This window comes from Hypomesus nipponensis, chromosome 5 (genome assembly GCF_054491055.1).
Source record: "Hypomesus nipponensis isolate SF chromosome 5, ASM5449105v1, whole genome shotgun sequence".
Classification (NCBI taxonomy): domain Eukaryota; kingdom Metazoa; phylum Chordata; class Actinopteri; order Osmeriformes; family Osmeridae; genus Hypomesus; species Hypomesus nipponensis.
The window spans coordinates 12,031,160-12,045,844 of record NC_140365.1 but is presented as its reverse complement, the minus strand read 5'-3'; the positions used below and the strand labels follow the sequence as shown (position 1 = coordinate 12,045,844).

At 42.2% G+C, this 14,685-nt stretch overlaps 1 protein-coding gene across 5 annotated transcripts in view; it reads right to left on the bottom strand.

Annotated features, from left to right (window-relative positions):
• The window catches only part of cblb (Cbl proto-oncogene B, E3 ubiquitin protein ligase), a 111,814-nt gene that overhangs the window by 56,076 nt on the left and 41,053 nt on the right, over nucleotides 1-14,685 (bottom strand). For all 5 annotated transcript variants that reach the window (XM_084698106.1, XM_084698108.1, XM_084698105.1 and 2 more), the window contains one exon: nucleotides 4,918-5,074. In XM_084698106.1, the coding sequence (XP_084554232.1) occupies nucleotides 4,918-5,074 (157 nt within the window). The remainder of the gene's footprint in view (nucleotides 1-4,917; nucleotides 5,075-14,685) is intronic.

Below are 14,685 nucleotides of genomic sequence, written 5' to 3'. Positions count from 1 at the left end.
GGCGGACCATTATATAAGCAGCTAAATTGAATGATGTGTACATATATATGCGCACTGGACTATAAGCCAGAGGAGTTTTAATGTTTACTCACCATATGTAAGGGTTCGTGCACAGAGGGTGATAAGATGGATATTCTGGATAAGGCAGGCCGGAAGGAGTCACGACAAAGGAAAGGAGTTGGCTTTGGTTTATTAGTCGGGCCGCCCGGTTCAAGACAAACTGATGGCATGAGTGAAAACTCTGTCTCTCAGCCATGCTTAAATACATGAGTTGGACAGTACAGATATAGAATGCACAGAATTACTTAACGGGTCTTCAGTGCACTGATACACTAGAACGTTTAGCAGGTGAAGTGGTCGTTAATCAAATAAGCCCTTTTTGTACATGATTTTCCTTACTGTCTCCCCACTGTCTGGGCTGTGTGCTATATTCTGTTCAGAGGGTGCCTCGCTATATGACCTCACAGAGACTCAGGCTGCAAATGTACACAGAAAATCTGCCTTACAGAGGGGATTGTCGGGAAAGAGATGGCTGTTTGAGGAAGCTCCCATTTATTAACCATTAGCCGTTAGCTGTACAAATCCATAGATTAGGCGGACCGTTATATAAGCCGCAGGGTCGAAAAATGGGACAAAAGGCGCGGCTTAGTCCGAAAATTACTTATTATTTAAAGACAACAACAGTACGAGCGTTCCGATTGGCTGATGCGCAGTCATGCCATCCGCGTGGTGACCTACTCACAGCTCAATAGAGAGTCTGGGCTCGCTCCATTGACAAGTGTTGACTTCCTTGTAGGCGGGTACTCTGTTGAAGTTTAAAACTATAGACCAATTATTTGTTTATAAACATTCGGGATGCGAGCGCAATGTGGTTGCAGAATACCGGGAAAGGATAGCATTTAAAATGGCAAAAGGACCACACTGATTATACAAATAGTTAGATTTAAAAAGACCAAAAACGTTGAGGAGGACATGCCTATAAGAGAAAAAGCGATAACCCAATGATCTGTCGCATCAGAATTTTGATTTGGGTCACGAAAATCTTGAAATTTGAGTGAGAATGTCGCCCGGTACAGACCGCATAGTCGAGCGGCAACCATGTCTTCACGTCATGTCACAAAGATCATAATTTTACAGTTTTACAGTCAATTGTACATTTAAAAAGTCGAGCAGGGCAGCTTTCAAGAGATATGGGAATTCTGCTTTTAGCCAGCTGGTCCAATTGTTTTTTTGATTTGTTTAAACTGGCAATCTGAGTGAGACTGCATCCCCGTTACACTGTTTTGATGTTAGCCTCAGTCAGACTCGCTCACTGGCAGTGTGCACAATGTTGTATTTCACTCCATACTACACCAGAAACTTCAGGGAGGACTGCCTAATGTAGATACGAGTCTGATGAAGATAGCCAGAATCTCGGATTTATTTAACCGAGCCTGTTTTATTTGTCCTTTGCCTGAGATTAAAGTGACCTCCGTTAGCCAGGCTAGTTTTGCCCGATCACTTGGTCAGGCTATTTAAGGGTATTGGGGGCAAGTGACTTTTGTGCATAGACAAGTGAAACGTAAATGTATTTGTCCAAAGGCCAAGAGCCTCAAAAAGTTAATATTAAGCCCTGCAATCCAGTGGCCAGAGATATATGATGACCTGATCGACACTCCAAGTGTAATAGACCGGGGAGAAGTTCGTCTTTTGCAACCGTCATGCGCAGTTGAGCCTGCTTGACAGTTGTGTGACGTCGGGTGATAATTGGTCTATTGGATCTGCCCAGAGACAATCTGATCTGCCATAACCAATCGCTGGCGTTCGCCTGAGGCAATTACTTCACCACTACTGTAAAAGAGCTAACTGCCGTAGCTGGAAAATCAAACTGTTCCCGAACCCCGTGGGGAGGAGGGCCACAACATCATGGCCACCAACAAAACTCAGCAAAACTTGTTCTTGCTCTGGCTTTAGCTTATGGATATTCGGCAGCGTTGCCACAACGGACCGAATGGCTTCGCTCGCATCTTTCTCCGCTGCCATTACGGAACTACAACACAAACTAGCGCACAACATCAACGTTCTCAGCCACTCCCTCTGTTTGCTGATTGGCCGTTAGAAAATTAACCAGAGACATCTGACTTACGTACCTCATGGCCAGACCTAGTACAGAAGCAAAATCAAAATTGAGCAGAATTACATAGGAGGGCAGAGCCAGGCTAGATCCGTAATACCCTCCAACGAAAATTTCCAAATGAGCGAAAGTGATCAGTCTGAGTTTTACTATCCATATCTAACTTTGGTTTTGGCGTATCAACCTCGTTAAAGCTTGGTTGATACGTTAAAGCCTCAGTCGGATATTTCCCGACATGACCTCACTCTGTTAGTAAGTAGTTAGCCTTCACTAGTCATCCTACATCAATAATGCTAGCAACGCCACCAGTGTAATTTTACAACAATAATTTTACAGCACGAGACATAAAACTTGAACAACAAATCGAATTGATTACCTGCAGAATGGGTCATCAAATCTATAATTAATTAGCATCGGCATGAATGTGGTCCGCTTAGACAAAATACGCAAGACCAACGCAAATGTGTTTCAAGGTCAAACTAAAATAGCAAATCAAATAAAAGTTTAACTACAATTCTAAATATCGCAAGAATGCGATTTATATGATGGCTTATATACAATACAACAACCAGACATTTAATTGACTTTAATTAAAATGTTAGTGTACCGCGGTTGAAACGGTATAGCCAAATCTCTCCCGGTAGACACATTTTCACCCTTGCACGGTATATACAGTAATACCGCCCAGCCCTATGGGGAGGTGCTCCCTGCTTTTGCTGCATGACAATGAGGCAGCAACAAGTGAAATCCCCCAATGGGGAGCACAGACAGATTACATAACACTCAGGTAATCGAGGGTGCCACACACACGTCAGGTAACATAGTCAAAACAACAAACAAACAAAAAATTTGGAAACGTTATTTCGGTCAATTATTCCTCCACTTCAGTAATACCAATTGGTATTGTGTTTTATATTGTTGGAAAGCCTGATTAGTCACCTTTACAACGAGGTACAACTTGTAAGGATCATGCATTCGTGGAATGAGCAACACAGCTAACCGTGTGGGTAGCGGCCCAAAACAATTTTCCAAAATCCCCTTCACATGGGTCTTGACCTTGATCTTTACGAGGCCCAGCTCCATTTGCACCTTAGCCCTTACTCCAGCTGTGCTACATAAATTGAATCCTTCTCCTTTAGCTTGCTCATTCTGGAAAACAATTGTCAATATTTTATGCGCTGGACCAAGGCAACTTTTTCATGATCATAAACGTTTGTTAAGGCTAACTCTGACTGAATTAAATCAACGTTAAATGATCTGCCAGAGCAGGTGTTTCGATTACTCATTAAACCAGACACATTTACATTTAGTCATTTAGCAGACGCTCTTATCCAGAGCGACTTACAGTAAGTACAGGGACATTACCCCGAGGCAAGTAGGGTTCAAAGCGGCTATTTTCACTGAAAAGTGACAAGTTTGCATGTATGTAATACCTACACAACACACACTAAACTCCTATCTACACACACAAACACAAATCCCCTTTTGTTTACGTCCACAGACGGTGAGAAAAGTTTGTTTAGTGTTACACTGTGACACGATGCATCGTCAAGTAGCAATTCATCAGCTTGTTTTCTTAACAGTGGGCTCTGGGCCCCTCAGAGTGAGTCAGCTCAGCCCACACTGGTCCTCCCACCCAGCACACTGCCAGGAACAGCCAGGCCTCAAATCATGGGGCTAGCCTGTGGGCAGGGGGGCGTCATACACTGGGACATAGCCAGGGTATCAGCTGGGCATGAGCCAAGGTGGTTGGTTTGGGAAGGAGGAGGGTTAGGGGAAGGTCTCACTTCTTTTGGGGTCTGTGACAGGAAGTATGAGTTGTACCGTAGGATTCCGGTACAGATATTTCAGTTGTTCTTTTTTTCTTCTCGACCCACAGTGACACTAGCACGCTTGAAACTGGCACTGGCTGTCCCTTCCTCCAAGGATGTACCTATTACTCATCCATGACCCCCCCCCCTCCCACACACACACTCACACACACAGACCACTCAAGCAACTCTGTTCATATACAAATTCTAGCTCTAATGAGATGCCCACTAGCCATGCCAGGGTTCAAACTCCATGCATCATAGTCACATTCCGAAAATACTACGCAGCCTGGTACAGTAATATCTGAATGAGCCTACATCAAGTACACAACTCATATGCAGAAGTGCTTTGACATTTACTGTGTTCTCAACCTAGGCATGTTAAAACTACATTGTGATAAGCCTACATCTTAATTTACATACTTTAGACAATGCTGTCTATTATCTGATACTGGCTTGTGTGGTTTGTAGGGATTAACTACATAAAGCCTGCAGGGAGCTTAATATAACACACATGGTGAACAGTAACACGATAGCCTGGTTTTCTTCGCACAACATGATGTTGCTTGGTTACGGTACCATTGGTCCATTTTTATGTAAAAGAACCTGTGTAGTCCGACACACGCACACACATCATCCCAGTGGTATCGGCTCTTATTTTCTGGCAAGGCTCTTTTCTTGGACACAAGACAACGTGACCACGTTTGCTGCTGATTGGGTGGAGGGGTCTCTTGTCAACTATAGCACAGAGAGCTATGGCGATCAGTCTCTAACCAGACTCGCTACCCATAGGAGGAGCACGGCAGAGGGGTGGATAACTCCGAAGCAAGACTAAATAGCAGGGGGGAGGGGGTCAACTCTGAATGGGAACTTGAGAGATGACTGGTGTGATTGTTTGTCTGTTCAGTGGGATGATGACCTGCTGCCTTGTACCCTAAGGACAACCCTCAGACACGTTCCACTAACTACCGACAGGTCATGTGGGAGGCTTACCTGGAAGAGCCTGGTGAAGATGTCAAACTCAAACACTGAGATGTAGTCGTTGCAGGTGAGGTCGATGGTGGATTTAAGGGCCATGGCTTCGAGGCCGGAGCTTATGAGATGCACTTCGTGAAGGCACTGTCGGAATACTTTCCATGGCACGATTGTCCTGCAGGAGGACAAACGAGGGGATCGCCGGAGAATTAGAGAAGAATGATGATAAGATTATTAACAACATCATTCCTTTATGATGTTGTTTTCCCAGAACGAGACTTGAGCTGAATGTTGGTAATCTTTCTGAGAAGCCAAACTTGGGCTGTCAAAAGTGATCCTAGTACTAGCTTGCTCTAAAACATAGCATTCTCAAATCAGAATCATTAACACATAAAAAGATAGTCGTTTTTTTCCACTTGTACATTTGAAAAAATAAACCTTAATCGAATACACTGTATTGTTGGAGATATATACAGTGTCAGACACTTCAGCAAAAACCTTGTCACAGACAAGAATACCTTCCTAAGAATAGCCACCCACCTTCACCAAACCCTAACAGCAACAGTTCTCAGTATCGTATAAGAATTTATGTTCATGATTTTGCTGACAGGCTTGGCATCTCTAAATCTCCCAAAAATCCCATATGCTGGACCTAGAATGTAACCCGTCTTGGTGTTGACAGACAACCGCTTTTATCAACACCAGTGACCTTTAATAATGAGCCGGCAATAAACCAAGAACTATAAATGTGACTCAGCCCCAATTGTGAAACCAGATGAAAATCCTGTTGACTTCAAACTGTCTGTCTACTAAACACTCTTGAGGAGGCATGGAACAGAAATGTCCACGTGCAAGACAAAGTTCTGTACTCTGAAAAACCTCCACAAAACAAACTGGCTATCTATGATGGTATCTATCAGTCAACACATAATGCATGTCAAATAATGTTACGCAAAACAGTGGTTTACAAGACGCCTTCAGGAATCTACAATTATTTGACAAAGGATTCTGAATTTCTAATTCAGACAGAGGCCTAAGTGGCAGACCAGGGAATGTTATATGAGTCTAGTGATACTTTATGGTTTAGAGAGTATACACACTTCTTCAGTCATTACTACATAGTATTGTGTTGCTTGTAAACAGTTTACATACTCACATTGGCATCTGTAAAGATGAGGGGCAATTGCAATTACTGACAAATACTTTAGGTGAGCGTGATTTCTGTTTACTAGGTAGTCGTCAATAAAACCTGATCCCAAATAATGTAAAAGCAACATCTTTCCAACACCTATGCTGTTTTCATAATTTCATCCATATACTTCTGATCCAAGTCAACTTCCTTTTTGGGCTTTTTAACTGAAGATGTTACGTTTTTCATCACACATTCACAAGTCTGAAATCTCCACAGTTCAATTCAGTGACCAAGCGTTACAGGAGAGACTAAACTAAACATGAAAACAGTGCCATCTTGAGTGATATCCGCCTCTGCATCTTTCCTGTGTGAGAACGTGTGTGTGTGCACACCTAAAGAGGCACGTGCCTTGTGGTTACATTGTAACTTTGACCACAGACGTGAAAAACAAATGACCTTATTGTCATACCCATGATTAAAAAGCACTCCTCACACAGGAAACAACATTAACTAGGGGGAACTGGGGGAATTGTAGGGTGTGCTTGCTTGCGTCGGTTGCAGAAGGGTCCATTTAATAAAAATCTGAACCCCCTTTGAAACAAGCTACTAGTATTCTAACAATGTTTGTCACCGGCAGTATTTTTCAGATGGAATCGCGATTCAAACAGTACTATCTGCTGACTGAAAATATGCCCCCAAACACGTTAATAAGCTTAGAAGGAAATGGATAATTCAATGATTCAATTCTGATTCTGATTAGAGGGAAATGGCTCATTCAAAAAAAAGTTTGCAGGAAGCAATCATTGTCAGTAACAAAGCCAAAAGTGACTTTTTGGTCTTAGTTTAGATCCCTGGCAGGAGAAGCTGAATTGTGCTACGAGCAAGCTACTTCAGCTAAGCTGCTGTTGCTAGCCAAACTACACTGAGGGGATTGTTTGAATGCGACGGAAATTTAAAAAGTTTCTTTTGACATAAAGTTTAGGCTGTGGCATTGAAGACAGTGACTCACCATACAAGATTGAGTTTAAATTAGGCATTATTAACGCAATCTCACTTTAACGCGACAAAAAAAAAAATTGTGCCGTTAACGCAAGTTTCTTTTTGACCCTGGGAATCACCTGTCGTCACATGACTTTGACTACAGACGGTAGCTGAATGATGGGGAGAGAGCTTATAGATGGGAAGTTCCATTTCAAAAAGTTGCAAGACTGCTAGGTTGACAAAACTAAGGCTGTGTGTACTGATTGTCAGGCTGAGTACTTCCAGCCTAAACTATCACATGCAAGCAAAGCCCCTAGCAGCAGCAGCAGCGTAAGCAGCATTAGTGGAGTAGCAGCAGCGTTCGCTAAGGTAATATATGGCAGACAACACTCGCAAAAGGAGCGAGCAGCTGACTGGGTTCAACAAAATAGAAACTGTATTTTTCAATATTAAGGTCAATCTGTGGTTGATTAAGTGTCTGAAGTATGTTTGAGTGAGATTTGAATATTATGGAGCAGGATATCGTAGTAGGCTATGAGACATCATGTCTTAAATGTATTTTGTATTCCAGAACAAGTCTAATTTTGTGGATGTTTATTATACAGCACAATAGTTTGTGATGAATAAAACTCCCTCACAATTTAAGTTGTGTTACATCTGAACTTGTTATATGGACATTATCATCCAGTTAGGCCTATTTGAAGTTTTTAAGTACACCCTTTTAATGTTATTTTTAAACCAAAATCATTTATTGGGGTAAGATTTTACAGATTAATTTTGCGATGAAATGCGATTAATCGCAATTAATCATATGAAATAATGCGATTGATTGCGATAAAAAAAAATATTCGCCCGACAGCCTAGTTTAAATACATTCTTTAATGTGACATTACTTAGTGTACATTCAAGTCTTGAATTGCTTAAATGTAGAATGCTGCTAGTACACCATGGCACAATACTTGCTGTGCAACAGTCAAGCACATCTATGCACATCGTATCGGATCTACTGCGTCGTTGCTAACCTGTGCCGACGTTGTGACGTAGGATAGCACTGAGTACCCTTCGTTGACATAAGGCACTTTTTGCCACAAAAACTTAATTCAAACCTTAACCGTGCAACGGAACGTAAATCCCAATAGAAGCAACGCAACATTTTGACACCGACGTTGTCTATGTAGTCCAAATATTGAGGGATCCTTAGGGGTGAAAAAAAAAAGAAAGAAATAATATATATGTGAGAGAACAAAGGATGTGCTCTTGCCGAAGGCAAACACACCCAATAACAAGAACTGCATGTGCTTTTCTTCGATTTATGTGCGACCAGTGTTGAGCTGATGTGATGTTGGGTTCCTGGCCGTTCTGTGCCTCAACACCATCTGGTGCAGCTTAACACTTCCCAGGGTTGGGGGCCGCAAGTGAAATACAATCTGGCGTCAACGCACCGTCACAATAGCTAATCTCTGTGATTAACGTAGATGATCAAAGATGAAAACAGACCCTGTGACCGCTGATTGGCTTGATTAGAGCCAAACTACCTTGGCTGGCTTCCTTTGCAGTGTCTTGCAAAGTTTGAGCTCAGCTTCCATCTATTAGAATCCTGATTCATCCCTACCTTAACCTTCAATGAAGTGGACTGCTGAAATGCGGCCATACCCAGCTGCTGAAATGATCCACTCTGCTGCTTCATGCAGCAGTATAAATGGCAGGGGAGATGTCTCTTCAAGCCAAAGTGGGAAATGTAAAGAAGGAGTGTGGACATGCTGAGCATAGCTGGAGAGACAGACATGTTTAAGTATCTAGGTTAATAGAATAATACATTAGATGTGCATTAGAGGTAGACAGTCAAGAAGGGCGAACACAAATGCTCAAGAGCGTACACACACACACACACACTCCCAGAGGAAACAATGAGGGCCTCATGTACGTATATTCGCAAACGTAACGTTATTAGCGCCATGGGCAACCCGCAGATTGTGCACGCTGTGATACTTCAGTTTACGTCGTATTTACGAAACCTGCAGGTCCCCGGGTAAACAGCGACTTTCTCCGCCCACTATACCGTACATTGCGAGCATTTAAACGCGCAATTGAATGGGCCTCTTTCTCTCTTTCTATCATGGATTAGCCAAAGGTAAAACACCATGACTGTTTGAAATGATCCTGATTCCAATATTTGTAATATAGCAAGGAGTTTAACAACTGCTGGAATGGATTGTGAACACTGAGTCGGAGATTCGATATAATCTTTGATTTCTTCCAAGTCCTCATCAGGTCCAGATCAGAATATTTCTCGAAATTGATTAGTAAGAACAAACACAACACAAAGTTCCTATTTGATACTGTTGCAAAAGTCACTAAGAAAAGTACACTCTGTGTTAGTTCAGATCTCTCTCCCAATGATTTCTTAGATTTCTTTGACCAAAAAATCTATGCAATAAGGGACAAACTACAGACTAGGTCTGGAGGAGTGGCCATCAACACGGAATTTGACTCTATACCCAGCATGCTGCATGTTGAGGCTCTTACTCACTTTAACCCTATTTCTATGGAAGCGTTCATCGAGCTGGTAGATTCCTCGAAACCCATCAGCTGCCTTCTTGATCCCCTCCCTGCCAAACTTTGTAGGGAACTTCTCCCTATTATTGGACCTCCCATGCTTAGTATTATTAATGAATCTATTGTAACTGGACAAGTCCCTGACAATTTCAAACAAGCTATTATTAAGCCCCTTCTTAAAAAACCAAACCTGGATCCAGGTTGTATTAGCAACTATAGGCCAATTTCAAATTTGCCATTTCTCTCCAAAATTTTTGAAAAAGCTGTGGCACAACAGCTAACTGAGCACCTCTCCTCAAATCAGCTTTATGAACCTCTCCAGTCTGGATTTTGTCTTCACCACAGCACTGAAACTGCATTAGCTAAGGTAGTCAATGATCTATTATTAGCCTCTGACGCGGGCTCTATCTCTGTTCTGGTTCTTCTAGACCTTAGTGCAGCATTTGACACTGTGGATCATGAGATTCTCCTGGAGCGTATGGAGAACTATGTTGGGATCTCTGGTACTTCACTTCAGTGGTTTAGATCGTATCTATCTGATAGATCACAATATGTCCACTATGATGGTTGCTCATCCAGGAGCACTACTGTAAAATACGGAGTACCACAGGGTTCAGTTCTAGGCCCTCTGTTATTTTCACTCTATATGTTGCCTTTAGGAAACATAATTAGAAGCTCAGGGGTAAATTTTCACTGTTATGCAGATGATACTCAGCTATACATGTCCATAAAGCCTGGAGAATTTCCACATGCTATGGAAAAATGTGTTTCCGGGTTGAGAACTTGGATGACAGCAAATTTCCTTCTTCTTAATTCGGATAAAACCGAGGTTCAAATTTTCGGCCCTTAAAAATACAGAAATAATTTATCCAATCTCACCTTAAACTTAGATGGTGTCAAAGTATCTCAAAGCCAGTTGGTAAAATTTTTTGGAGTCACATTGGACCCAGACCTTTCGTTTGAGTACCATATTAAACAAATCACCAGAACTGCATTTTTCCATCTACGTAATATTGCCAAAATACGAAAATTCCTCTCAAAGGATGATGCTGAAAAACTAATACATGCTTTTGTTACATCCCGATTGGACTACTGCAATGTGTTGTTCTCTGGCCTCCCAATTACCTACTTGAAAAATTTACAGCGGGTACAAAATGCTGCTGCTAGACTATTGACAAAAACAAGAAAGTTTGATCATATAACCTCTACTCTTATCTCTTTACACTGGCTCCCTATCCAAGCCAGAGCTGATTTCAAAGTTTTACTACTAACTTACAAATCTCTACATGGATTGGCACCACTGTACCTCTCCGGTCTCCTTGCACCCTATTGCCCCGCAAGGACTCTAAGATCTCAAGATGCCGGCTATCTGGTAATACCCAAAATTAAGAAAAAAACTGCTGGAGGTAGGGCGTTCTCATATAGAGCACCTCTTCTCTGGAACAAATTACCTGTCTCAATTAGGGAGGCTGATACTGTTTCGACCTTTAAAACTAGATTAAAAACGTTCTTGTTTAGTCAATCCTATGATTGTTAAATGTGTGTACTTTCTATGTAAACCTGGGGTGTGCGTTTGCCTATGTGTGTATCACATGTAACTTTTAAATTGTAATTTTAGCTTATGTTCACACTGCCCATTTAAATGATACAAATAAAGTAAACCTGTTATTGTATATTGTTACTGTAATAGTTCCGTTGCTGTATATTTTAATTGTTATAGTTTACTAGTTGGAGACAACGGGGGGCTGGTTGTTTTCATCCTTATTCGTATAAATATAACCTATTTTAGAGTTGTTTCCCCTGGAACAGATTTCATGTTCCAACCAAGGGGGGCTGTCGCTGTCTTGGTGTGTGGGGCTGCATCAAATACCCTCTTAGCTTTGTTAAATTGCTGCACTAGTCCACACTTGACCGGTGGGGATCTCATTCTATTACGACTGAAACTGTTAGCTGCTCCTGGCATTCTCTAATCCCTGTTCTCCTCTCTGTCCCCCCCACACATCCCCTGTGGTATGGGGGGTCTGAGCTGTCAGGACCTGCCTGGTCGTCGGTCTACCAACGCTGGACCAGGTCGTCAACCGGAAACCAGCCTCCGTGACGGCCAACAGCGAGTTTCCAGGTCCCATCCAACGTCTGTAAAGCAGAACAATGGATTTTTGGTGTTTCAAAACCCATTGACACTGTATGACTATGTTTAGCTTGTGTTCTGCTCCTCTCTCTTGCCAACCGTCTCTGGAGGAGGGGATCCCTCTCTGAATTGCTCCTCCCAAGGTTTCTTAAATTTTTTCTCCCGTTGGGAGTTTTTCCTTGTCTTCCTTGAGGGTTTAGGTTGGTTGAGGGGCAGTTCTATGGGCGTATGTGAAGCCCTCTGTGACATGCTTGCGTGTAAAAAGGGCTATACAAATACATTTTATTTGATTTGATTCCAGTAACTGTAATATTGCATGGCTGCAATATTACAGTATAGTGGCTGCAATATATCAGTGAGAACGCACTCAATTAAAACAAATATTTTTTTTAGACGGCTAAACATATGATACCTCGTTGGAAAGCTATGATTCTTGTGCTTTCATTGAAACAAACCAATTCAAGCTCAACTCGCAACAGCAAGTACCGTCAACGTCTTTGTCCGGTGACCGTTCCTTCAACAATGCCAGAGAAAAAAGTTTGACTTACCTACGATTACTTCAGAATGTTCCAGGTATGCACACAACTCATCAAAACCTCATCTGCTTACATTCCCAAAGGTCCAAAGTATCAAACCATGTCGAGTAGTTGTCCAAACAATGAATTATATCCACACATAGCCACGATCTTGTTGCTTCATTCTTCCTTGTCAAAATTATTTTTCCCAGTGTTCCACAAACAATCGCTCATAGGAGGAGATGTGGGTAGAGTACAAACAGAGCCTGTTTAAGGAGAGCCTTGCTACTCCCTATTAAGCCCCATTGTACCGAATTTGGTTGCAGTTCCACCAGAGTTCTACTGGGAGTGATCGCGAGCGAGTGTATGTTGAATGGGAGTCTATGGAGCTAAACGGCTAAATTTGTCTCTTTTGCCTGATTGTCATTGAGAAATCTCAGATTTGATTGTAGTTTTTGCATGTTCAACATGGATTATAGGTCGAAAGTTGAATGAACGAGTACTTATGTCCTTTTGATTTCTTACAGGGTGAGTCGTTGTTGCCTATAACACGCTAGCATTCTGCTAATGAATGCTGATTGGTTAGTGAAGGACTGATACGACCAGAGCTCTTGCTTGATGGCATCCGAAGCGGAATCAGAATGTCAGAGCATTAGCAACATTAGCAACAATATTAGCAAGCCAAAACTCTTTCTAGCATGTGTATTGACAGGAAGAGCCTAACATGTCAGCTGTGTTGTCGATGCCCTGAGAGAAAAAAGTAAGTGACCAGAGCTTGCCGTAAAGCAGTAGCTCTGGTCGTACGATGTGTATGACGTCAATTACATTTTCAAAAGCTTTTTAGAACAGAAAGGCGACTTTAAAAAAATCTAACAGCCAGCAGTGTGTAATTTTTTAGCCTCCCCTTTCGAATTCAGAATTCAAATTACTAGACAAAAAATTATATCCTGAGAAAAGTGGATTTTGAGGGGTATAGCTCCATAGACCTCCATTCATTCTGCACTCGCTTGTTAGTGCCCTCACATGGAACTTCAACCAGTTCAGAACCCGGAAGTTTCCCGAGAGTGGCAGTTCTCTCTATTTTATACATTCTCTGGTACAAACGCGTGGATAGTTTTAAAATGGCCGATACACTCTAAACTTTTGATTGACACCTTGTTCGACCCAATAGGAGCTTCCATGCCCCGGTGACAGCCCTCTAAAGCCAACTAGGTCTGTGCGTCCCCGTCCCCCCCACCCCCTCTACACGATTTTTTCTGGCTTCGACTGGCTCTGAAATGAGCTAGTTGTCCTTGTAGATTAGAGCTAGCTGTAAATGGCGATACCCCATATGCTAGGTGTTGTGGAGCCTTCAAAATAAAAGTTGATTGCGCAATATGTCAGTGTTTTATGAGTGCCAATCCTGGGAATCAGATAAAGCATTCCAATGTGTTCATGCTTCAGTTTTTGTGTTTCAATAATACTAATGAGGGATTTAGCTGTTATATATGATAGTTCTAAGTACCACCTTTCATTATAGATAACAATTATACTTTTATTTCTCCAAAAGAAAACGCCTGGATGTACTCTTATAAAAACCTTTGTCAAATCTGAATATATTGTGGTATTATGTTCGACTTTTGATTTGAATTGGGTAAGGCTTCAACCTGTGGTCCAATGCTGTCTTCCAGCTAATACCTCTAGGCCTCTTCAGGCCTCTGTTTTCAACACAAAATCTAGGCGGAAATAGAAACTTTCACTTTCCTTGTGTTCAAGCTTCTATTACTCAACACCAGTAGGACTGAGAGGGGTCCTGACAACAAGAAACATAACTTCAGAGTGTCAGCTTTCAAAAGAGTCCATTTACATGCATGTACTCCAAATGGTTCAAGAACAGCAGTCAATTTACTTTGGGTATGGTGTTTAGGCGTTTTTGGGAACATTTAACAGGATCCAAAAGAGGTTAAAAGGCGGATAATTTTCACCGCAAAATGGAAGCACGCTTTCACGGGCGGTTTCTGTACATACCGCGGAATACATAATTAGGCCCACTTTACGCATCTCCTCCCATCTCTTTATGGGGGCTCCCACTTTCCCCTTGACCCTCCCGTGAATGCATATGCATGACTCGGAAAAGCGTAATTTGCCATTTTCAGTTCCCGCGACAGGCAGTCTGCGCTTTTCCGTCAGTGCGGCATGTTTGTACATACCTCGCCATGCTTTTATGCACAAATTCTGAAACAGATCCGCCTGAAGTTGGCGCAAAAGCGTTAGTACATGAGGCCCTGAGTGTTAGGGATAAACTTTCTCTCTCAGAACAACCTGCTCGACCACAACCAACGGGCTTCAAGACTGGCCACTCCACAGAAACTGCCCTCCTGTCAGTCACCACTGCCCTCCAGTCTGCCAGAGCAGCTTCAAGGTCATCCGTCATCATTCTGTTGGACCTTTCTGCAGCATTTGATACGGTTATCCATTTTGGTGCCCTACGCAGA